The sequence below is a fragment of the Poromitra crassiceps genome (genome assembly GCF_964638095.1).
Source record: "Poromitra crassiceps genome assembly, chromosome: 16".
NCBI classification, from domain to species: domain Eukaryota; kingdom Metazoa; phylum Chordata; class Actinopteri; order Beryciformes; family Melamphaidae; genus Poromitra; species Poromitra crassiceps.
This window is the reverse complement of record NC_139645.1, coordinates 24,586,313-24,610,647: the sequence shown is the minus strand read 5'-3', so window position 1 is coordinate 24,610,647 and position 24,335 is coordinate 24,586,313. Positions and strand designations below refer to the sequence as shown.

The 24,335-nt window shown below is 43.1% G+C and overlaps 1 protein-coding gene across 1 annotated transcript in view; it reads left to right on the top strand.

Annotated features, from left to right (window-relative positions):
• The window catches only part of LOC310791541 (uncharacterized protein), a gene marked incomplete at both ends in the record, with an annotated part of 36,075 nt that extends 12,002 nt beyond the window's left edge, over window positions 1-24,073 (top strand). Inside the window, 8 exons of the mRNA XM_083653214.1 lie at window positions 1-161; window positions 339-459; window positions 3,538-3,651; window positions 5,010-5,085; window positions 12,753-12,879; window positions 17,683-17,734; window positions 20,118-20,175; window positions 24,017-24,073. Coding sequence (XP_083509340.1) covers window positions 1-161; window positions 339-459; window positions 3,538-3,651; window positions 5,010-5,085; window positions 12,753-12,879; window positions 17,683-17,734; window positions 20,118-20,175; window positions 24,017-24,073 — 766 coding nt within the window. The remainder of the gene's footprint in view (window positions 162-338; window positions 460-3,537; window positions 3,652-5,009; window positions 5,086-12,752; window positions 12,880-17,682; window positions 17,735-20,117; window positions 20,176-24,016) is intronic.
• Between the last annotated feature and the right edge of the window lie 262 nt (window positions 24,074-24,335).

The following is a 24,335-nucleotide window of genomic DNA, read 5'->3' as shown; positions in this document are numbered from 1 at the left end:
AGGTCAGCACCACATGCAGAGAGCAGAGTCTCCAGTACCCAGCTGTCTGTCTATGAAGAGTGACTGGTCTAAACACATACCTCCAGAGTTCAGTAATGAACCTGGAAAGAAAGACCAAAGAAAGACAAAAAAAAGAAAGAACCTGGACCTTCAGTCACAAGGTAAGAGGACTGGTTATACTGTGAGTTTCAATATTATTATCTTTGTCTAAAATGCATTTAAAAAAATTCCACATTTATTTTGATTAAAATTGGTGGACCCCCTGCAGTACCTCTACAAACCCCCGAGGGCAGTGGTGCCCAATTTTTTTTACATTTAAAATCTACATTTTTCAACAGCACCGCCCCCCACCCGCCAGAGAGCAGAGTCTCCAGTACCCAGCTGTCTGTCTATGAAGACTGACTGGTCTAAAGACAGACCTCCAGACTTCAGTAATGAACCTGGATCTTCAGACACAAGGTAAGAGGACTGGTTATACTGCAATGAGGAAATGTTATTTGATATCCTACAGTATTGAGGTGAGCTTGTATTTACAAGGCTGCAAATTAATGCTGAACAAACAATGACTCAAATTAAACAATGAATAATGAAAATGTAAGAAGAGCTAAGTAGGCTACAGATATGGGCTATATCTGGTGAACACAGAGCCCACTAACAGGTCTACAGCTCAGTTCCTGCAGCATATCACTCAAAAGGCCACCTCCCTACTGAAGAAAGTATTTTCTATTCATAAGGGGATCACATGTTATTTCTCTATCATGACAATTAGCGGTATGTATATTTACATTTACATTCTGTCATTTAGCTGATGCTTTTGTGAAAACGTAGGGTAGCTTCAGTTGTTTTAAATTGAGTGTGTGGTGTTTTTATTATTATAACAATAATTATTTGGATCGATCAATTACTCGAAATTTTAGGGGACTCCAATTGAATTCCATTCTATTCCATTCCCCTCCCTCTCCTCCACCCACGCAAACCACATACGTATTCAGATTGTCACTTGCTGATCAGTAAAACTTTAGTGAATTAAACTTTACGGCACAGATGTGTGAATACTCTCTGATTATAAATTACATCATGCAAGTTCTCAGGTGTTTTGCTGCAAAAATGCCTCCATAGTTTCTGTCTAAAACAGTGTAGTGGTAAATACATAGGTGGGTAAACTATCCAAGGTGAGTAGTTTACCCACTATATATAATATATATAGAGAGAGAGTATATATATAGGCTATATGTGTATATATACCGGTATATATATATATATATATATATATATATATATACATACATTATATACAGTATATACTCTCCATATACTCTGTTGGGGGAGGTGGAAAAGTTGGCCGTATCGATAAAAGGTAAATGTGATAAATGCAGTGGAAACAGATTAACTCATTGAGTGCCAGCCACTTTTGGAGAACGGACGCTCCCAGTGCCAGAGTTTCAGAGCGTTTTCAGTGATTTCTCGAGGCCCACAGAATATTGTGTGATATTACTATGTAAACACCGAACATGCAAAAGAATGATGAGACTCTCTTCTATCATCTGCAAAAAAAAGTTTATTGATATCATTTTCCGTTCTTTAGTTATCAGCCGGAGAAGATAGGTTGATTTTAGCAAAAACACACGTTTCAATTTAGAAGCTGAGATATTCCGCCTTTTGTGAAATGAAGCATTTCAAGCACATCATTGACTCTGAAGCTAATATTTTCTGATGTAATGACACCTCAAAAATAATTTCCTTCAATAAAACAAAGGAATTTTGTTTGGCCAAATAATATTTTTTAGCTGCAACCAGCAGCGCTGGCCCCTGCATGCGCAGACCCTACACCTTCTTGCTGGTCTTGATTTACTGCTGGTTTACTGCTGCTGGATACTGTCAGGATCGGTGTCAGACATGTGGATCTACTCGCGGGTCGTTGAGGGCCAAGACACTCTCCAGGAGTAGGGGAGTTGTGGAACTGGATAGCTTGATGGCAGGGGCTGCACTGTTCGGGGTTTGGGAACGGTCGCAGAGAGATTGCAGAAGTTGCTGGTTGCAGGAATTGCAGGTTGCAGACGTTGCTTGAGATTGGTATGATCAGATATTCTAGCTTGTTTGCCTGTCTCTCTGTCTATCGAGCCTGCTGCTGTCTGGGTCTGTGTTTACTGTCAATGGTTGTATACTGCCCTGCCTGCCCCACCCCCCTCCTCCTCCTCCGTGGGAGTGTCTCTGGGGCTCTGCTGCGTTTGCTCTGCATTTGCTCTGTCTGCACTGAAAAGTGCGCTGCATCCCCCCGCTTTTTCACAGCGTGTCGCCAGCTCCCAGCGGAGAATAATGTAACTTTTCAGAAAGACGCTGGTGTCGGCAACTAAATCATATGGAGGGGCTATCGCAGCGGAGACGGAGGGGCTCAATTGTGGCAGCAGATTGACTGCTGTTCACAGGCACAGCTAACGTTATGCTTCATGCATATCGATGCGATTTCCGTTTCCCCATTACTTCTGCTCTCTTTTTTCCTCGCCTTTCTCTAATCTGGAGAGCACTGTCGCCACCTAATGGGTCCCTAAAATAGCTTTTACACATTCAACATCCACCATACTTTCACAGGAGATGGATCTGGATTTGATCCACGTCCCACCGTCAAAAAACGCAATTGACGAACATACTCGTCCTTGGCACTCTACGTTACTAAACGAATTGACGAACATACTCGTCCTTGGCACTCAATGAGTTAAGTGAATCTTCTATCAGAGTGGCACCTGGTAATCCAGATGGCTGGTCAGGGCTAGATAAATCACTCTGATTGGCTGGTCAGGGGTAGAGAAATCACTCTGATTGGCTGATCAGGGGTAGAGAAATCACTCTGATTGGCTGGTCATGGGTAGCGAAACACTAAACGCTCTGCTCATTTTCCAACTTCATCTCATCTGATCATTCCAATACACTGATATTTTCACGACGTGTCTTTGGTAAAGTCTATCACCTCTCACTGCAGGATACCTATTTAGTGTGGTTTCTCCTTATTATTCACCTCCGCCTCTTCCTCCGCCCTGAACTCATTTGATTGGTCGCCGCAATTGCTTCTTCCTGAAAACGTGTGACAAGTAAAAAAGATGTGGTTAAGATTAGGGTTTTCTTATCTAACCAAGACCATAACCAAACCCTAACCCTAACCACATTGTTGTACTTGCCTAAACCTAATGTTTTATAAAAATGTGTGTGGTTAGGGAAGGGCTTCTACTCATGAGTCCAGACAGGCAGCTGCTAATATGGCTGGTAGGCAAGTGTTCGTTAAGCCTTGGCTGAGGAGCTCTTTACCTGAGATGATGAGAGCTTCCTCAGCATCATAGATTTTCAGCCTAGCTACCAGGCCAAGCCCCAGCAGCAGCCTAGCTACCAGGCCAAGCCCCAGCAGCAGCCTAGCTACCAGCTGAACCACCAGCAGTCTGTGTGCCTGCCTCTCCTGAACCGACTAACCTGTGAAGAGCCCATCCTGATTGTCTTCTTCATAAAGACACAGATACCTTCACAATGTTCATAATGTGTTTCTCTCAGGATGCAGCAGGAGAGAGCAGACTCCCCTGAGCCCAGCTGTGTGTCCATGAAGAGTGACTGGTCTATGCCTCACCCTTGTAACTTCAGAGATGGACAGCACTCTACTGATCCGAGGTATTTATTTGAAACTGATGATAACAACAGATGCTTATTTTATTTATTTATTTATTTCAGGTTTATTTAACAGGGACAATGCACATTAATTAACATAAAATGTAAATGCGCCAGAGTTAGCCAGAAGGCTATTTTACATCTGCTGTCCCTGGACTGGTCTTAACACTTTGTGTGCCACGGCCCTTGGGCAAAAGGTTGCTTGCTGTGCCACATAGGCCGCAATGCATTTTAAAACAGTCATATAATTTTTTTAATAATTACTATGTAAACACTGAACACGCACAAATAACGATGAGACTCTCTTCTATCACCTGCAAAAAAAAGTTTATTGATCCCATTTTCCGTTCTTTAGTTATGAGCCGGAGAAGATAGCTTGATTGAAGCAAAAACATCCCTTTTTTTCTACGAGCTGAGATAATGAGCCTTTTGTGAAATTAAACATTTCAAGCACATCACTGACTCTGAAGCTAATTTTCTGATGTCTGGGTCTGTCTGGGTGAAGTGTATGCTGCTCTGCGTGCTCCCCCCCCCCCCCCCCCTCAACTGCACACGCCTCCTGGGTGTGTCTTATGTGTCTGGTGGCTCTCAGTCTCTGCTGAGTTTGCTGCGCACACACAGTGAATGGTGCGCGACATTCAGCTTTTTGGTTCCGCGTGTGTTTGTCACGGGCTGGCATGCTTCCAGTTCGGAATAATAAGGCTGATTATGTGAATGTGCTGTTGCAGCGTACATGGAGGTGCTCAGTTGTGACAGCGGATGCTGCTGCTGGGGGCACAGCTGGCGTTGTGCTCGTTTATGGAGGCACGTCGATGCATACGGACGGATGCGATGCGATTTCCTCATTTTCCCCAGTGACTATTTCTGTGTGTTTGGCTCCTTTTTCTCTGATCAGGAGAGTGCTGTCGCCACCTAATGGGTTTGTAAAATAGGTTATCGACCTCCAATAGCTACAATATTGTTAGAGGCGACGTAAGAAGCTTAGATCGACACCCCCCCGTCAAAAAAACAATTTGGAGTTATGACGCCATTTGGCGTCGCTGGCACTGTACGGTAAATTTCTAATGACGCCATATGGCGTCGCTGGCACTGAACGTGTTAAGAGGTCACCCTGAAAAAATAAAAAAATGGTAAAGCTATAGAGAGAAACATCAAAACATGCAGTATAAAAAGAACAGTCTAGGATGCTGTTTTCAGATTCACAGTTATCAGATGTAGAATTGGTCCGATCCTTCATCACATCCAATCAGAGCAGCATTTACACAGTTGGGTTCATTGTGTGTGTGTGTGTGTGTGTGTGTGTGTGTGTGTGTGTGTGTGTGTCACCTTATATGACCTCATACATCATGTCTTCTCAACAGAGTCGAGGAGAGGTCAGAGGTTTCCAGTGGTCATTCTGCCCAGGAGCATCAAACAGACCTGGACTCCATATTTACGGTGTGAAAAGAAATAACACATTTTACTTCAGCTACACACAAAAACACCTCGTACTTCAGAATCAAGTTAGAAGGAGAGCTCCGCACATCTCTTTTTCGGGCAGGTGCATCGGACAGGAACAGAATTGTCCATCAATTGTAAAGAAGGGAGTCCCGCACACCGTCCAAACTTGCAGATATGAATTTATTCTGTGACGTTTCGGTCACCGACCTTTTTCAAACAAATGGTTACAGACATGATGAAGCCCGCTTAAATAAGGAGTGGCTGTTCTGTCACAGCCAATCAAAACTCCACACGTGAAGACGGGCTTGCAGCTCTGTCACAAGACAATAATTTCTAAAAGACATAGCCACTGAATTATATATAGAAAAATAACAATAATTAGGAAGTCTATGTCCATCAAACATTTGGAAATAGATATTTAAATAGATAAACAATGGATCAAGTAAACAATGGATAAAGTAAAGCTTATTTTAGGCACTAAATAGGGACAAATGTCATAATAACTGTCCACCTTATTTTTGAATGCCCCACTGTAACAAATAATTGTGGGTACAAGGTCCGGTTTAATGTGACTTATTGTTGCAGCTTGCCATTTCCTTTGTTATACTCGGCTGCAGACCCGAATTATAAACCGGAAACTGGAGGACGTTATGAAAGTTATAAATATAGTCACGTTATAAACAACTAACCAATGCTGGGGGTCCGTATGGAAACAATGTTACTCGAAATGGTTAAAAGTTAAATCAATTTGGTCATTCAGTGGCGTTTTACTGCCATGTAAAGTAACTATTATGCTAGCCGCTAGCATTAGCCACAGTAGCCGACTACCCACAATGCATTATGTTATCCCAGCACCCAAACGACACGGCTGTAGAGCAGAATGGCTCTGCTGTAAAATCCTCATAGATGTTTTTTTTGTCAAGTTAAAACCATAGACTGTAAAACAGTCTATTACACCGGAAGCGGAAGAAGCACCCATCAGGCATCAAGGCAGCTAGAAATAAGGTGGATAAGATCTGACCAGACTGTCTCCAATTAGGTCTAAAGCAGCATGGTGCTTGCAGTGATACAGTAGGCTATAAAAGTTAAAGAATGCCTACCTCAGCTAGCCTATATTTATAAATGACCTTCACAATACATAGAAAAAATATCAAGAGGCAAATATCAAAGGGACAATCTATTTTTGTGTAGAACACACAGAGGCCTTTAGAAAAGATCCATACATTTATAAACGTGGACACAGTGTGGACCGGCTACAATGGCAAAAGAGCCTGGCCATCTATGCCCAGGATACACTTGCAGGATTTAGGCTCCTCGGCAGAACATCCCTTAAGGAAAAATGGAGAATTTTAAAATGAATATAGTAAAACATTTAATTACAAAAATAGAGAAACAAAGGGGGATCATAAGAACATGTTGAATAACAGTTCGTCATTGAGTCCTTTCGGTGCCAGAGTCTGCAAGGTGTGGATCCAATAAGATTCTCGTTGTTTTAAGTGTTTATCATGGTCACCGCCTCTAGGTGGGGTGACCTGCTCCATCCCACAGAAGCGCAAAGTGGAAATGTCATGGTGAGCGTCATTGAAATGCACAGCAATGGGGTAATCCCGGTCATTTCTGTGAATTGTGCTTTTATGTTCACGGATTCTCTGTTTCAGTTTTCTCGTGGTTTTCCCAATGTAGGCTAGTCCACATAGGCAGCGTATCATATAAATCACGTGTGTGGATGCACACGTGATTATGCTGTTGATGGGGTAAGTCCTACCTGTGTGAGGATTGGAAAATTGATTGGTTTTTGTCGTATTATTACACTGTGCACAGCTGCCACATCGGTAGTTGCCGTTGGGAAGAGGGTGCAAGCGTGTCTGTGTACATCCACTGGATCTTATCTTCCGTTTAAAATCGGCACAGACCACAAGATCCCTGATGTTTTCCCCCCTTTTGCTAACAAAAAGTGGTGGATCAACAAAAATATGAGTTCAGGGTCAGACAAGTCAAGTCAAGGTCAGTCAAGATATGCCAATGTTTATTAAAAATCGATCGTATGGCAGTAGAGTGGACTGAATATTGAGTGATGCACGTGACAGAGAATTTATTTTGTCTTTTTGCACTCTTTTTTAATAGATCAGAGCGTGTCTTTTTAAGAGACAAATCATAAGCTTGATCGATCCACAGAGGTGGATATCCCCGCTGTAGAAATCTATTTTTCATGTCCACAGGCTTCTCTTTGAAGTCCTCCGTGGAGTGGCAGATCCTTCTCAACCTATAAAATTGACTGATGGGGAGAGCTTTTTTTAAAGGATTAGGGTGAAAGCTTGAAGCCGACAAAAGAGTGTTTTTATCAGTCTCTTTCCTATATAAAGTTATCAAAAGAGAGCCATTTTTATTTAAAAATTTAAATGTCTAAAAAGCTCACTTTGTCACAACTGTGGTTGGACGTGAATTGCAAGTTACAATCAAAGCTGTTAAGCAAAGTTACAAAATCTGCCAAATCTTCAGGACCTCCATTATAAATACAAAAGATGTCGTCTATAAATATGTACCACTTGATGATCTTAGACAAGTGTGTATTCATATCTGAATTAAAGACATAATTCCTTTCAAAGAACCCAACAACTACATTAGCATAATTTGGTGCACAAATGGTACCCAACTTCCCGGCAATTGAGAGCTCCATAAAAGATACAGTCCGGCAATACAAGGAGAAGCTTCTCAACATTAAACTGCAAAAATACAAGAGGGACAGGAACGACTACCAGAGAAACGAGGTCTACAACTGGGAATTAAAATAATCTCAACCTGAGACAGCAGCCACTGCAGCCCACGGACACTTCCTAATTATTGTTATTTTTCTATATATAATTCAGTGGCTATGTCTTTTATAAATTATTGTCTTGTGACAGAGCTGCAAGCCCGTCTTCACGTGTGGAGTTTTGATTGGCTGTGACAGAACAGCCACTCCTTATTTAAGCGGGCTTCATCGTGTCTGTAACCATTTGTTTGAAAAAGGTCAGTGACCGAAACGTCACAGAATAAATTCATATTTGCAAGTTTGGATGGTGTGCGGGACTCCCTTCTTTACTTCAGCATTAAGTGAAAATGAAATCAACCTGTTACAAAAAGGACAGAGGCTACTGTGTCACATCTAGTTATTATGGTTAGGAGTTAATAAGTTATGCCTAACCTAGGGGTTTTGAAAGTGTGGGAGAGTGAGCCTCCCCTGAGAGAACATATAGACAGCTGTGCACCACCTCCCCCCCCCCCCTTCCTTACACCAATTATTATTACCATTATTACTATTATTGTTGTATGTTCCACTCGGGCATAAAAACAAGTTCCAAAAATGTTGTAAACATCTTTATCCTAATGTATATTCTTTAAGATCGTTATCCTTTTTTTCAAATATCTTCTTTAAACATTTTAAACATCATCCACTAGGGGTGTCACGATACACTCAGTTCACGATACGATACGTATCACGATACTGGGTTCACGATAACGATACGATACGATACGATTTTAACAATATTTTTTTAAACTTGAATAATGACAATATATGACTGGAAAAGTAGTATTTTATTTGAAATGCACAAATACAAAACATGCTGTTGTGGGAAATTGTTATTACAATAACAACTAGAAAAAACATGAGATTGGAGATAAGGCTTATCTTGAAATAGAATGAGTTACACCGTCACTTAGATTTACTTTGAACTAAAAGGTTTCTCAGCAGTATAAATTCTCATTATGCATCTTCAGTTTTTCTTCAAACTCAAACAACAAGACTTTTCTTAGTCTATTTTTTATGCATCTTCAGTTTTTCCTGTCAAGTAAACAGTTTTGCCAGAAACTCAATTGAATGGTTTCTCTCCTGTATAACTTCTCATGTGTCTCTTCAGAGACTTGTTCAACTGAACTACTTTCCACACATTGAACTTCAACAAACAAAGACGTTTCTTTGTCTATTTTTGAAAAAAAAAAAAAAAAAAAAAATTTTTTTTTTTCACGATATGAGATTTCATCTCAACGATACATATCGTGACGTTTTACTATCGCGAAATTTCGTGGGACGATATATTGTGACACCCCTATCATCCACTCTGAAGGACTTTTAACACATTCACTGCCAACCGTTTTTTCAATACTGTAGGTAGCTTCTGCCAAGGGTTTTTTTGAGGATTCTGGCTCATCTTTCAAGAGCCGAGGATTATTTTCTGCTAGGACTTTGTGAACACAAAATATCTCAAAAGAACTAATAGAATGTGTGCTTTCTCCGTCTAAAAGAGTTAGTTTGTAGAGTTAGTAGTTATGTAGGCATTAGCAGTTGAGTACAGCATGGTTTCAGCGTCTGAAAATGAAAGCTGAGAAAAATGCCTTTTTGTGAAATTCGATAGAACAGTCACTTTAACCATTTATTTTTGGCATCAGTAAGACATCAGACATCTAAACAATAGTTCTGAACAGTAATTTCCTCCATAACAGCACCCCCACCCCCCTCTCCTTCAAACTCCTCCCTCCGTGGGTGTGTCTCTGGTGGCTGCAGCCTGTGTCACAAGCGAGTTTCTGCTGCCTGTCTGTGCTGCCTCCCTCCCTGGCGGCCCCTCGTCGGGCGAGACTGGATGGGGCTTGTTCGTTTCTGGGTTTTCGGTTGAGAGCTGGGATGAATCTGCGTGCGATTCTGGGCTTTCTGCTGGTGTTTCAAAGTGTGTTGCACCCAGTCTATTTTTGGAACCCCCCACCGTTGTGCGCCACCGTTGTGCGCCAGCGCGAAAGCGTTTTCCCCAAACCATTCTACAGTATGAGAATGGCTTCCTCACGCTTTTCCCTGCAGTTTTGGCTCGGCTTTCTCTAGTCTGGAGAGCACTGTCGCCACTTAGTGGGTCGGTGGAATGGGTTGTACACGTTCGGTGGCTCCCATATTTTTATAGGAGATGTAAAAGGGTTAGATCCACGTCCCACCGTCAATTTTTTTTTTTTTTTTTTTTGACGAGTTAACTCGTCCACGGCAGTCAACCGTTGTTGTTTTTTTGACGAGTTAACTCGTCCACGGCAGTGAACGTGTTAATAGTTTTTTTTAACACATCTTTACACACTTTATTCTAACTAGCAGGATACCCGTCCCGTGCAGTGTAGACTCTCAAGCCAGACTGTCTCTTCTACATTCTGCGAATGCACCTGAGGTGGGCAACTATTTTTCATGGGGGGCCACATGAGAAACCCAGATTGTTGCCGGGGGCCAAACAAATATTGTCATGCCATAACCCATGGATGGGCAACTTTGATGATAGAGAGGGCCACAAAAAAATGTTCTCGCTACCAGTTTTTGCTGAGGGCTGAACGGTGCCAGCGCGAAAAATTTTGGGCATTTGAAGCCAGGTTTAGAGGAATAACTCATTTTAAATTAACAGTTGTGATGTCATTATTCAGTCTTAACACATTGAGTGCCACAGCGCTTCAGTAAAATTGTCTGGAGCCTGTGCCAGATTCACTTCCATTCAGTTGAAAACAGCTATAGAATTTTTTCTATTAGGGCTATATTGACAGGGCTGGACTCTAATGAAACATTGAACACTCCTGCTTCTAGACAGTTCCATTATGAAATGACAGCCTCTGAAAGAAGTGCACTTTCAAGGGTTTTCTGCCGTTTTTTTTTACTTTTCAAGATATAGTCACTTTTATGAATACTTTTTGCACTCTAATTTCGAGCACATTCACTGACTCTGGCTGGTGTTTTCTGATGTGGTGGCGTGGTGTAGTTCTGTGCAGCCTGCTCCCCCCACCCCCCTCTTCCCCCCCCCCCCCCCCCCCCCCCCTCCACCTCTGAGCTGCGGGCTCCTCCCCACACGCACAGAGTCTGTTTTCTCACAGACTCCGTTTTTGCCCCGGACGGATCCTAGCGCAACAAGGAAATGCCAAACGCGACTGAACGAAAAGGTTTGGCCGTTCGGCTTCGGGTGCTGGCTTTCTGGCAGGGAATCGTGTGGAGAAACTATATGCAGATAGATAGAAGCAGAAGAGCTCAGTTGTGGGCGCGGATGCAGCCGAGCCAACTGTCTGCTGCAGACAGAGCAATCTATACGGCTCTGGCTGAAGCATGCATCGGTTTCCCCTTTGATCACGTCTTTCCCTGCTTTCTCCTGCACAAAGTAAAGGATCTGAGGTGGGTGGCGCAGCTCCCGTGTCGATGTTTAAGGTGGCGCCGTGTGATCCCTTGAAGGGATTCATGCTCACTGGCTAGGTACGACCTTAAACAGCAGAATTATGGAATAATATGAATTATGATTTTAGGACGTCCACTAGGGATGCCTTTATCGATTAGTTTTCCTGTCGATTACCCTTAAATTCTGAAGACGATTAGTCGATTAGTCTATAAGCAAAAAAAAATAAAAAAATAATTTTTTTTTTTAAAAATTAATTTAAAAAAAAATTAAATTAATAATAATAAAAATTAATAATAATAATAATCAGGACGCCATCTAAATTGACCATAATTTAATCTATGTCAAAACATTCAACATGCAATTATTACATGTATTTATTTGCATTATCGTGCACACAGGCAACGACTTTCTCTTCCAGTTTCCAGTCACTGACTGCTTCTCGCAGGTGTGCTGCCAGATTTTCACCGCTATGCCTGTCCTCCATGGGGCGGGTTTGTAGAACACAGCTACAGAGCTGTCCACGTTCGTTGATGAAATGACAGGTTATTGTCACGTATGCTTCTGTTGCAATGGACGTCCAGATGTCTGACGTTATTGCCACACACTGTGCCTCCTCTAACTGCTGTTTAATGTACTCAGTCATTTTGCCATGGCTCACCTCCACTCTGGATGTTATCAAGGTGCGCCCCGGCACGGTGTATGCGGGCTCGACAAAGTTCATCAACTTGCGAAAGCCTTCGCCCTCGACAAAGCACAGTGGTAGCATATCGCGGGCAGTCATCTCAGCGAGGAGTTGTGTGATCGTTTCGGACCGGCGAGGGTCACATCGTCTGCGGGGTTCTGCAGTAAAAGCTGTGATACAGCCGCCCCTAACGGTACACCTCCAGTACTACAATAATATAAGCAAAATCCTAATAAGTACTAAGAATAAGAAAGAAAGAAAGATGGATTTCTAAAAATTAAGAAAGTTATCTAACTACTGTTATGATTGTAATGTTCTGCAGGGCGTAGCATATAAACCATTCTGGTCATTATAATGTCCCAACTCAGTCTCACAAAGAATTGTGACATAGTAACGTGGGTCCACAGCCCAGACGTTCTACTTTCACCAAAACACATTTAAAATGGTTCAAAAATAAAGTTTGTTTAACCACTAGAGGGCAGGGCCGAGGCGGGGATGATGCTCCCACAACTCGCTACTGCGTTATTTCGAATCGCTACTGGGGCAACTCAGTGGTCACAGCCGGCTCAGTAACCAGGAAGTAGCTGTGGACTGAGGCAGAAACTGATGTTCACATTCAACAATTTTAGAGCCATTGTTGTGAAACTAGAAGGCTTTGTGCTGTGGGTCAACATTTATATTCCATAATTATTTGTGAGATCATGTTGAATCTCCATGCTGCACTCTTTAGATCTGTGCAGGCTTTCAGTCTCTGAAGATGGATGTAATTTTGTCTGCAGATTTTAGTATGAAGGTTTAATATGTATATTATTCTGTTCCAGCTGCTTGAGGAGAACATCGTCACCTTTGTGAAGACGGAGCTGAGAAGGTTCCGGAGGGTTCTGAGTCCAGATGAGGCAGAGTGCTCAGAGAGTCAGAGGGTGGAGGAGGAGGAGGAGGAGGTGGATGGTGTGGAGGAAGAGCCGAGGAGGAGCAAAGAGGCTTTTCTAAACATCACACTTCTCTTCCTGAGGAGAATGAAGCAGGAGGAACTGGCTGAGGAGCTGCAGAGGAGTAAGAGTCTTTAACAGCTTTAAAGGGATAGTTCGGTTTGTTTGAAGTGGGGTCCTATCAGCTAGTTGCATACACTAACTGAAATAGGTACAGTGTTCTGGACGCTGAGCGCACCGTTTATCGAGACCCAGCACTCTAAGCAACAGCCTCCACAGCTCTGTCTCTCTACTCTGTCTCAATACTCAAATCAGTTTTTCATTCCTTGGTTCTCTCTCATTTAGAATACTGCCCTGTAATCTGGTCCTCCTCTGCTTCACAATCTGATCTGCTTCACAATCTGATCTGAAAAAGTTGCAGGTTGCTCAAAATAAGGCGGCTTGTTTAGCACTCAGTTGTTCATACAGAACAAGTATAAACTTCATGCATGCACGGCTGTCGTGGCTGATGGTTGTACAGAAAATGTCTCTGTGTCTCTTAATGTTACTGCAGAGCATAATTAGTCATAACAAACCATCCAGCTTGGCTGATCAGTTACATATGACCTCTGGGCATGGATACAGCACTAGAGGAGCTGCGGCTGGTCACTTTACACTCCCAGCTCCAAGAACCAATTTTCTGAAAATTACCATTTTATATAGATCAATAGCACTTTGGAACTCTCTGCCAAAGGAAATCATATCTACTGTTAAGAATAAAACTACTTTTAGAAAACTAACAAAGCAATACCTTGCCAAATAGCTTTTGTCAATCTGTTCAGTGGTCTATTTCATGTTTTTTTCTCTGTCTAGTGTGTTTAATTGTACTGTTATCTGTTAACACGTCATTTCATATTTTCACTCAGTTGTATATCTGTTGACCTTATTAGTTTGTGTTGTTTACAATCAGTGTGTCTAATTGTTTTTTTTTATCTTATGTTGAGTCTATTTTTTTATTTTTTTATTTTCTATGTCCAGGACCCCAGGAAGATTAGAGGTGCATTAATTTCCTTCTAATGGGGATCCTTTAATAAACTAAACTAAACTACACGGGGCCAAGAACTAAAACGTAATTTAGCCACCTAAAACAACGCCCACCTAAACAAATCGATATCTGTGTACATGTACGCTCTATTTTGACAATTTTGGTGGGCCGACCCCCATCGACCTCTTAGCCTTCTAAGTGACCATCGTGATGTGTGCACGCGTGTGTGTGTGTGTGTGTGTGTGTGTGCGCGCGTGTGTGTGTGGGGGTGTGCGTGTGCGTGTGTGTGCGCGCGCGTGTGCGTGTGTGTGTGTGTGTGTGTGTGCGCGCGTGTGTGTGTGGGGGTGTGCGTGTGCGTGTGTGTGCGCGCGCGTGTGCGTGTGTGTGTGTGTGTGTGCGCACGTGTGTGTGTGAGAAAGAGAGACAGTGGCTCCTGCATGGCGAGCAGAGAGATGTGTGACACAGCAGTGAGTGTAGTGTGTGTTCAGACTATTTGTCAGTGAATAAATGCTACTACTGTACATATATATTTAAACATGTTTCTGATGTCTGCATTGAGCCTCGTTAATAGTTTTTTTAATTACAAACCTGTTTGCGTCGCTTGTCCTTTGATCCACATCTTATCGTCTTTTTTCATTTAGTTGTTTTCTCTCTCGTTCTCCACATGCTGAGTGACCTGCTCACCAGAACATTACTCTGTGCTGAGCTCCATAAGAGTAATGTTATGGATATGATTAAAGATAAGATAAGGCTACTAATCATGTTCAACTGACATGATGCGGTGATATTGTCACACCAAGCACAGATACCTGTCCTGTACACGGACAGACTTTTAAAAGGGAGCTGTTGCTCGAAATGAGAGAAAACCTTATGACAGTAAATCATTTTTGAACGTTTGATTATTTTAAGAACACTCTTTTGTGAATGTGTATTCACGTTAACTCGGGAGAGACTCAGCAGCATATCCGTTAAGGAGCGGGTGGCTGTAATAGGCAAATGAGGGCGCACTCTGGCATAGCCTCAACACGAGACTCATCAGCCATTGAATGAGTGTCACGTTGAGGCTACTCTGGCACAAACTGGACCGTGCGTGAAGTCGCTCGCATTTAGTGTAGAGAACATCAGAATGAATTTACGAACTCACCCACTCCCAGCTCGCCAAAATGAACGTTTGAGAGTAAGGAGACTAAGGACAGGTGGTCAGCTCATTATGCGTCACATGCTGCGGCATGTGGAGGACGCTTTGACAGTAAGCAGGACGCGAGAGAAAAAAGAAAAAAGAGGGAGACGCAGATCAAAGGACAAAGCGACGGCAAACAGGTATTTAAGATTTTAATAACGAGGCTCATTGCGGCCATCAGAAACAAGTTTAAATGTACCTACAGTAGTAGCATTTATCCACTGCATTCACACACCTCTGGGCTCTGGCTGCCAGGCAGGCACTGCTGTCATAACACATATATACACACAGCCCCAACCCCTCAACCCCCCCGTCAACAACGATGCCATCGTCCATCGTGAAGTTTCACTGTAGAACCATCACGATGGCTATTTTGTTGACATCGCACAACCCTAGTGCACACTGAGAAACAAAACAGCACCACACCAGTTGTCTTTCACACTGAGCTGCACACAATCAGGACGTGTTTGTCCACTCACCACTGATGAGCTGAAGAGATGTCATGGAGTGGAGATACACATTTACCAGGAAATGTTCACATTTCTCATGTTTACCAAAACATCTGCTCACTGTTGTTCTTTGTTTGTTCTTTGTTCTTTCAGAAACTCAACATCCACAACAAAAACACAAATCCAGTCTGAAGGAGAAGTTTCAGTTTTTGTTTGAGGGCATTGCTAAAGCAGGAAACCCAACACTTCTGAATCAGATGTACACAGAGCATTACCTCACAGAGGGAGGGAGTGGAGAGGTCAACGATGAACATGAGGTCAGACAGATTGAAGCAGCGTCCAGGAAACCAGTGAGACCAGAAACAACCATCAGATGTGAAGACATCTTTAATCCCTTACCTGGAAGAGACAAACCAACCAGAACATTGATGACAAAGGGAGTGGCTGGGATTGGGAAAACAGTCTTAACACAGAAGTTCACTCTGGACTGGGCTGAGGACAAAGCCAACCACGATATACAATTTATATTTCCATTCACTTTCCGAGAGCTGAATCTGCTGAAAGATAAAGAGTTCAGCTTGGTGGAACTTCTTCATCGCTTCTTTCCTGACACCAAAGAAGCAGAAATCTGCAGCTTTGACAAGTTCCAGGTTGTGTTCATCTTTGACGGTCTGGATGAGTGTCGACTTCCTCTGGACTTCAAGAACAACGAGATCCTGACTGATGTTACAGAGTCGACCTCAGTGGATGTGCTGCTGACAAACCTCATCAAGGGGAATCTGCTTCCCCTTGCTCGCATCTGGGTAACCACACGACCTGCAGCAGCCAATCAGATCCCTGGAAAGTTTGTTGACATGGTGACAGAGGTGAGAGGCTTCACTGATGAACAGAAGGAAGAGTACTTCAGGAAGAGATTCACAGATGAGCAGCAGGCCAAAAGAATAATCAAAGACATCAAGACGTCACGAACCCTCTACATCATGTGCCACATCCCAGTCTTCTGCTGGATCACTGCTACAGTTCTGGAGGATCTGTTGAAATCCAGTGAGGGAAAGAACCTGCCAAAGACCCTGACTGAGATGTACATCCACTTCCTGGTGGTTCAGTCCAGACAAGGGAACATAAAGTATCATGAGAGAGCTGAGACAGAGACCAGGGAGATGATTCTCTCTCTGGGAAAATTGGCTTTTGAGCAGCTGGAGACAGGCAACCTGATCTTCTATGAAGCCGACCTGACAAAGTGTGGCATTGATATCACAGCAGCCTCAGTGTACTCAGGAGTCTTCACACAGATCTTTAAAGAGGATTGTGTGTTGTACCAGCAGGACAAGGTCTTCTGCTTTGTCCATCTGAGCATTCAGGAGTTTCTCGCTGCTGTCTACATGTTCCACTGCCACACAAACAGAGATGAGAGGGTACTGGAGACATTCCTGAAAGAAGAGGAAGAAAAAGAAGAAGAAGATGGTGAACAATCCCTGGATGTCTTCCTGAGGAGAGCCATGGTCAAATCCCTGAAGAGTAAAAATGGCCACCTGGACCTCTTTGTCCGCTTCCTTCATGGCCTCTCACTGGAGTCCAGCCAGAAACTCTTACGAGGCCTGCTGGGTCAGACAGAGAGCAGGCCTGAAAGCATCCAGAGAGCCATCAGTAACCTGAAGGAGATGAACACTGATGTTGGAAAAAGAGTAAACTACATTACCTCTCCTGAAAGAAGCATCAACATCTTCCACTGTTTGATTGAGATGAATGACCAGTCAGTACACCAGGAGATCCAAGAGTTCCTGAAGTCAGAGAACAGATCAGAGAGTAAACTCTCTGAGATCCACTGCTCAGCTCTGGCCTACGTGCTGCAGATGTCAGAGGAGGTTCTGGATGTGTTCGACCTGGAGGCCTACAACACATCAACAATGTTGGGGCGACAGAGACTGATCCCAGCTGTGAGGAACTGCAGGAAGGCTCGGTGAGTACTCCGCTAGTAACAGTATAGAACAGTCTAGACAAGCGGTTTTAAAAGTGTGAGGCGCGCGTCCCCTGACGTGACATGGAAAAAATAGAAGAAAATACAAAGCCTCCACCAGACATGTCCGCGCAGTCACAAAAGTAGCGTAGGCGGTTGTCTGCAGAGAGCCTGTATGCACACCCTCTGATGACGGAATTTACGTCACACAGACCGTGGCTTCATCCGGGGGCACAGCGCCCACAGTCTGACTGCCTCTGTGAGGTGAGCTCAGGCTGTCAGAGGAGAAACTAGGAAGAAGGAAAATGCGATTTTTCTGAAATGCGTGTTTCACCAATCCAATTGCAGCAGTTCTTTGTATGAACATCAAACACATATATGGTCATATTTTTGTATCTGTTGGGGAGCTATTTCAGACAAATTTGACAAGATTTATGGGGCTGGGAACTGTCTGTCCACGCTGGCCAGCCTGGCTGCAGACACAGTCCATAGAGGATGAACATGCAGAGAACTCAACATTTACTCGATACACTGCACGGGGCGGGTATCCCACTAGTTATAATAAAGATGTTAAAGATGATTAAAAAAACAATTAAAAGTCCTTCAGAGTGGATAAAGATGTATAAAATGTTTAAAAGAGGATATTTGAAAAAGCAGGATAAAGATGTTTAATTTGAGTTTGGAACTCGTTATGCCCGAGTGGAGCATAGAACAATAAAAGTAGGTAATAATGGCAATAATAAATGTTGAGAGAGAGAGAGAGAGTGTGTGTGTGTGTGTGTGTGTGTGTGTGTGTGTGTGTGTGTGTGTGTGTGTGTGTGTGTGTGTGTGTGCGTGCGTGCGTGCGTGCGTGCGTGCGTGAGTGCGTGCGTGCGTGCGTGCGTGCGTGCGTGTGTGTGGGGAGTGTTGGTCTATTATGTTCTCTGAGGGGAGGCGCAGTCTCCCACACTTTGAAAACCCCTGGTGTAGACTAGAGTGACCTTCATACCTGACACTATCAGTTACAATATTTCATACCAATGATTAAGATTCAAGATTCAAAAACTTTATTGTCTGTCACAACGCAACAGACATTTTTCCTTCCACCAGGCTCAGGTGCATGTTACAAAACACATTAAAAACACACAGACACATATAATTTTCTTTTTTCAAATATACATACTGCAGCATGCGCTGGGACGCGTCATCAGTGATGTTAACTGGGGTCGTGAGGTGTTTCGGGTCTGTCAACATCATAAACCCTCGCCCAGTAGACCCAGCCGAGGCCGATTACGACCCCGACCCGCGTCCCAGAAGCAGCCGCTCACGGATCAGCCTGCCTACTCTGTCTGCAACGTTGCCCGCGGAAGGGTTGATCACGCCCAATCCGCTGCAATAGAGTTAGTGCTACACCGCAGTGTTGCAAGACCTTCGGTGCATGGAGGTCTAAGGCCCTGGGGGGTGATTCCAGGCCGGGCACCTCCTTCGTCTCACCAGAACCTCCCGTGGAAGAAGGCAATCCTACCATGCCGTACCATGGGCAGGGAGGATGCCTCAAGAAGGCCTGTGCGCTGCATGTCATTCACCTGGGACACCAGTCCGCGTCGATGTTTGCGCAGATTTTCAGGAGGCTGATCCGTAGCGTTTGTGGATTTCTCCCTCACGAGAGAGCCAGGCTGGGGTGCTAAAACCCATCCCGTACCGGATGCCGTCTCTCCGACCGTCAACTGTCTCTCCAGCTTGTCACCAAACTATACTTGGTTGTCACCTAGTCTATTCCTAAGTGTCACTGGTCAGGGGGAGCCAGGATTTTAGTTTCAAATATACATACTGCAGCATAAAAACTGACAAAAAAAACTGACAAAAGCAGTGTTAAGATGTTAAAAGTGCAGTGCCCATTTAAAAGACAATACTAGTAATAATACTAATGTATTATATAAACCATGTATATACACACCTATATAAACTATAGCCTATATATAAAGTGTATAAAAGAAATATTATATATATACAGTATATATATATATATATATATATATACTGTATATACTGTATATATATGTGTGTGTGTGTGTACAGGAACTAATCTCCCATGCAGACCCTGGCACCGTGACATGATTGCTAGCTAACTAACTACTTGTGTGTGAAAGTTTCCCCCAGTCTTCTCCTGCCTTCAGCTCATGTTAGAAATATCATAATTACAGAGAGTCACATGACCGAGCTGACAAAGTGGAAATATGACGCTGTAGGCTCAAAACTTTAAAAGTTACTAAACCCCAACCAAATCTGTGGTGAAGCCAGACTGACTCTAATGGTGTCAGGCTGTTCTACTGAGCTGTTTTACCACAACTGAACAGCCTGTGGAGCTCACACTGAAATCTCCATCATTTTTCATTATTTTCTTCAACTGTTTTTTACAGAAATGCTTTCATATGATACAATTGCATTCATGTATTATTTTCTGTTTGGTTTATGCTTATATTATACATTAATCACTTTTGGAAAATGTCAAATTCTATAGTATAAATTATTGTTATTATTATTAGGAGGAGGAGGAGGAGCTTAATAGGTTTTGATTAGGATGCTGGTCTCAGCTCTGCTTTGATAATCTCTCATTTCACATTAAATGTGTAAACAGTCTTTCTGTCTGTGAACTCTGAGACCTCAGCTCTGAAGTTCTGGGTTCTGGGTTTTCAGGCCTGGCGCACCTGTGGGTGTGCCTTAAGGTAAACTAGGCGTGGCCATGCTAAATCCTCACGTTTGCTCAATTCTTTGCACTTAGAGCTCTGAAAAGCAGGTCTAAAACCCTGCTGCACCTGAGTGCACAATTATTCTCCGCACTGCTCCAGCAGTGCACGGGAAATCCTTGGGGCCCTATCTTGGTACAAGCGCTATCCGCTTTTTGCGCTTGAGTCCGGGTTTGCGCGCCTTACGTCTTATGCTATCTTCCCTGCATCTTATGCTATCGTCCGCCTCCCGCCAGTGGCAATTTGTGTGTTGGGCACGACGCCTTCCAGTTTTGCGCCAGCGTCTGGGCCAAACACAGGTGTGGGCGTGCCCCAAGCCAAACCAGGTGTGTCCCCGCAATCCTTGCCTTCTGCTACTGTATCGTCAGCATGCGCGCAATTCTTTGCCACGGACGTCCCATTAAAATACAAATGCCAGGACATCAAATTCTGCTGCTAAAATTGTGTAACAGTAGATTACTCAGTGAGGCAATCAACTATTATTCACTGAAAAACTTTATCACATGTAAAGTGCCACAATCATGCTGATATCCTCTTTCTACAGTGGGCTAAAACCCTCTCTCCCCTCTCTCTCTCTCCAAAACCTTGTGTGTGCACACACACACACACACACACACACACACTCACACACACACACAGTAGATTACTTTGAGCAAGTCGTGTCGACCAGTGATACAGTAACCTTCCCTGCAATTGCACGCATGCAATTAAGATGAACCTGGGACTTGGGACAATTCTGATATGTTGAAATAGGCTAGAATTAAATTCTCACACATCCCTGCCTATTTATATGAACAAAACGTCTAATGCACGTGGACAACCATATGACATTTGCGCAAATTAATTGGAGGGAATGAAAGGAGCGACACTGATTGGTTGTGTGGATGATACCGCCCACACCAAGCCCGCACGCCTCTGAATAATTTCCAGAGTTAATCCTGCATAAATCACTGTGGCGCTGGGACAAGTGGCATTTTGCGCATCATGGAGAAAAGCAGATGATTTGGGAACGTCCATTAATTTGTGCTGCGCCCGACGCAAGCGCTAAATTACCACTTTTGCCACGATAGGGCCCAGTGTTATTGTTATGCGATGGTGTTGATGAGATGGTGTGGAGATGTCCAAATTACGCATGGAGATTACAGTGTCCATCGTGCAATTTCATTCAAATTCATTTGCAGAAACAGTTAAATGCCATCCTTAAAATGAATAGACAACACCTGTTTGATATTCCCTTAAGTGCACATTAAAAAATAACATTATTTTGGGAGTTTATGTGAAAATTATGAGGTGAAAATGTTTTGTTAATATGATCGATTATACCCCCCCTCTCTCGCTCCGAAACCGCACGCGTGCACACACACGCACACCATACTGCATCGCCCAGATGAATTAATCATCAATGCCTTAATGCCAATTAATAGCCTACTATAATATTAGTCTACAATCATTTCCCCCCCTTTGAGTAGCCTACATGCATCTGTCAGTTCCCATCTCGCTCCCTCAGGAAGAAAATAGGCTACAAATAGGGGGTAATGGGAAATGAATTGAGAAAACTTGGACATTGTAGCCTACTTGCAATATTATTGTCAATCAAATGTCTCTGTTTCCTCGTTGCAAACATGTTTCTATTTTCCAGCCAACCAAAGAACCAGAATTGCATCAATTATGATGCGATCATTGTTGTGAGATGTCAACACACTTGACCACGCCCCCATTTCGTGGTGCGCTCAGCGCTAAACACGCACAAGCACTAAATTACAGCTTTTATGACGATAAGGCCCCTGGTCTCAGCTCTGAAGTCCTGGGGCCCTATTTATCTTTGTAGTAATTCACATGTATTAACTCTCACATGTAAAAAGGACACATACTCACTGCTTGCCTCTAACGTGAAGGTGATAGAACTAAGAAATTCATTCAAGCCCTCCAGCTCCTCAGATGAACCAGTGAACACAAAACAAATCATCAATGTATCTACCAACATTTGACAAAAGAACAAGAAGGATTGTTCTTATAAGCATAATCAACCTCAAATTTGCCTCGTTTTATATATGAGGTCACACCCATTCTCTCATTAACACTGAGGAAAGCCACAGGCTGAAACACCTCTGTTCACTGCTGCTGTGTGGATTAAAACCTTTTTTTCAAACTTGACCTGTGAGTGCTGCTAGTTCCATTTGACTTTTCAGTATTTGCTTGAGCCTAAACTGAGTGAAGAAAAGATATGAATATATAGGCTACAATACAATGAGCCCTATTGTATTACCTGCCTTCATCTGAGAAATCCCTTGCCTCCCTTTCTCTCTCTCCCTATCTCTATACAGTATATCTCTCATTCTCTCTTGGCAATGTAAATAAATAAATAGATAATGATAGATAGAGTTCATTTGCAGGAACAGTTAATTGCCATTTTTAAACTGAATAGACAACACCTGTTTAATACTCCTGGGTGTGCACATTAAAAAATAACATAATTTGGGTGATTTATGTGAAAATTACGAGGTGAAAATGATTATGATCGATAATACAAATATGTGCCGGGTTCTCCACACCCACAAACGGTATTAAAGGGAGTGAGAGACGGGAATCTGATTGGTTTGATTGATGTGATGCCCAGGGTCTGGGCTTTACATCAATCAAACCAATCAGTGTGGCCTGCATCATTCTTGCCTGCACAGGTGATAAGCACGCCCATTTCATGATTTTGCATGGAGCACACAGGCATTTTGCGCGGCAGGGAGAATAGCAGAGGGTTTGGGCACGCCTCTAAATTGCACTAGTGCCCGCCGTTAAACACCGAACAAGCACTAATCAGTGCGTTTGCGAGACCAGGGCCCCTGGTCTCAGCTGTGAAGTTCAACTCCTTCTTTATTCTTTATTCAGATTGAGGTTCTGCCTGTTGACAGAGGTTCACTGTGAAGTCGTGGCCTCAGCTCTGAAGTCCAACTCCCATCTGACAGAACTGGACCTGAGTGACAGCAACCTGCATGATTCAAAAAATGTGAAGCTGATCTGTGCTGGACTGGAGAGTCCACACTGCAGACTGGAGACTCTGAGGTCAGACATCATATTCAATAATGTGCTGATATGAATATTATTTGAATTTTGTAATGTGTGGACGTCTGTATAGAGTCGATCAATCTGAAATCAGACATGATCTGGTTTTAGGGCCTTAGATCTCAAATTCTACTCATGTTGTTTGCCTTAATCATTTTACTCTGGAGAGGAGAGAGAGGGGGAGTCATATAGGCCCTAATTCACCTGATTACTATTTATGCAACTTCTTTGATTCCGTTATATAATACTTGCTTTCTTGTCTTTAAAGGACGGCTTTACCGGTAATCAACCCACTTTGTATCATATATAATCTCAGTAATATAAGCACATGGGCAGCCTTTATCTTCTCTCTGTTTACTTCACGGAGAAAAATGCTCCTGCTCCTGTCTGCAGAAACTCTGCCCCCGCCAGCTGCAAGTCATTAAGGCTCCTTAAGGCTCTCAATGCATTCTCCATGGATGTGCGCATACTTAAAAAAATAAAATAAACAATAACAGCCGCCCTCGAGCAGATTCCACGTCTCCAGCAGAACTTCCGCAGCTCCGTTGTGACGTAAACCGCGTCACAACGGGCGCTTTGCCAGAGGAGGAAATGGGAGATCTTCTTGAGGAAAACACAGAGAGAGAAGGTAAACACTGCCCATGTGCTTATATTACCAAGATTATTAATGATACAAAGTGGGTTGATTACCAGTAAAGCCATCCTTTAAAGTATTGTATCTATTTGTGTTATTTCTTTTTGTTGTGTCAAACTCTTCCAACAGGCTGGCAAGTTTGACACAAAACAACAACACACCAAACCTCCATCCAAAAACACATAACATTAGTACAGTAGATCAGGCTGCCATCAAAGCCCTGTGAAGCTGATATTAGTCATAATGAGTTTATGAAGTCTGTCTTCAGTCAAATGTGAAGAAAGAGAAAGTGGATTATATCACACAGCATCAGACTCCAATGCTTCATGTATCACAAACATCCACCACTGCATAATTAGCATGCTATGTGGCATGGTATTGTTTCAGTGGTGTTGATGTGACTGGAGCTACCAGAGCTACACACACACACACACACACACACACACAC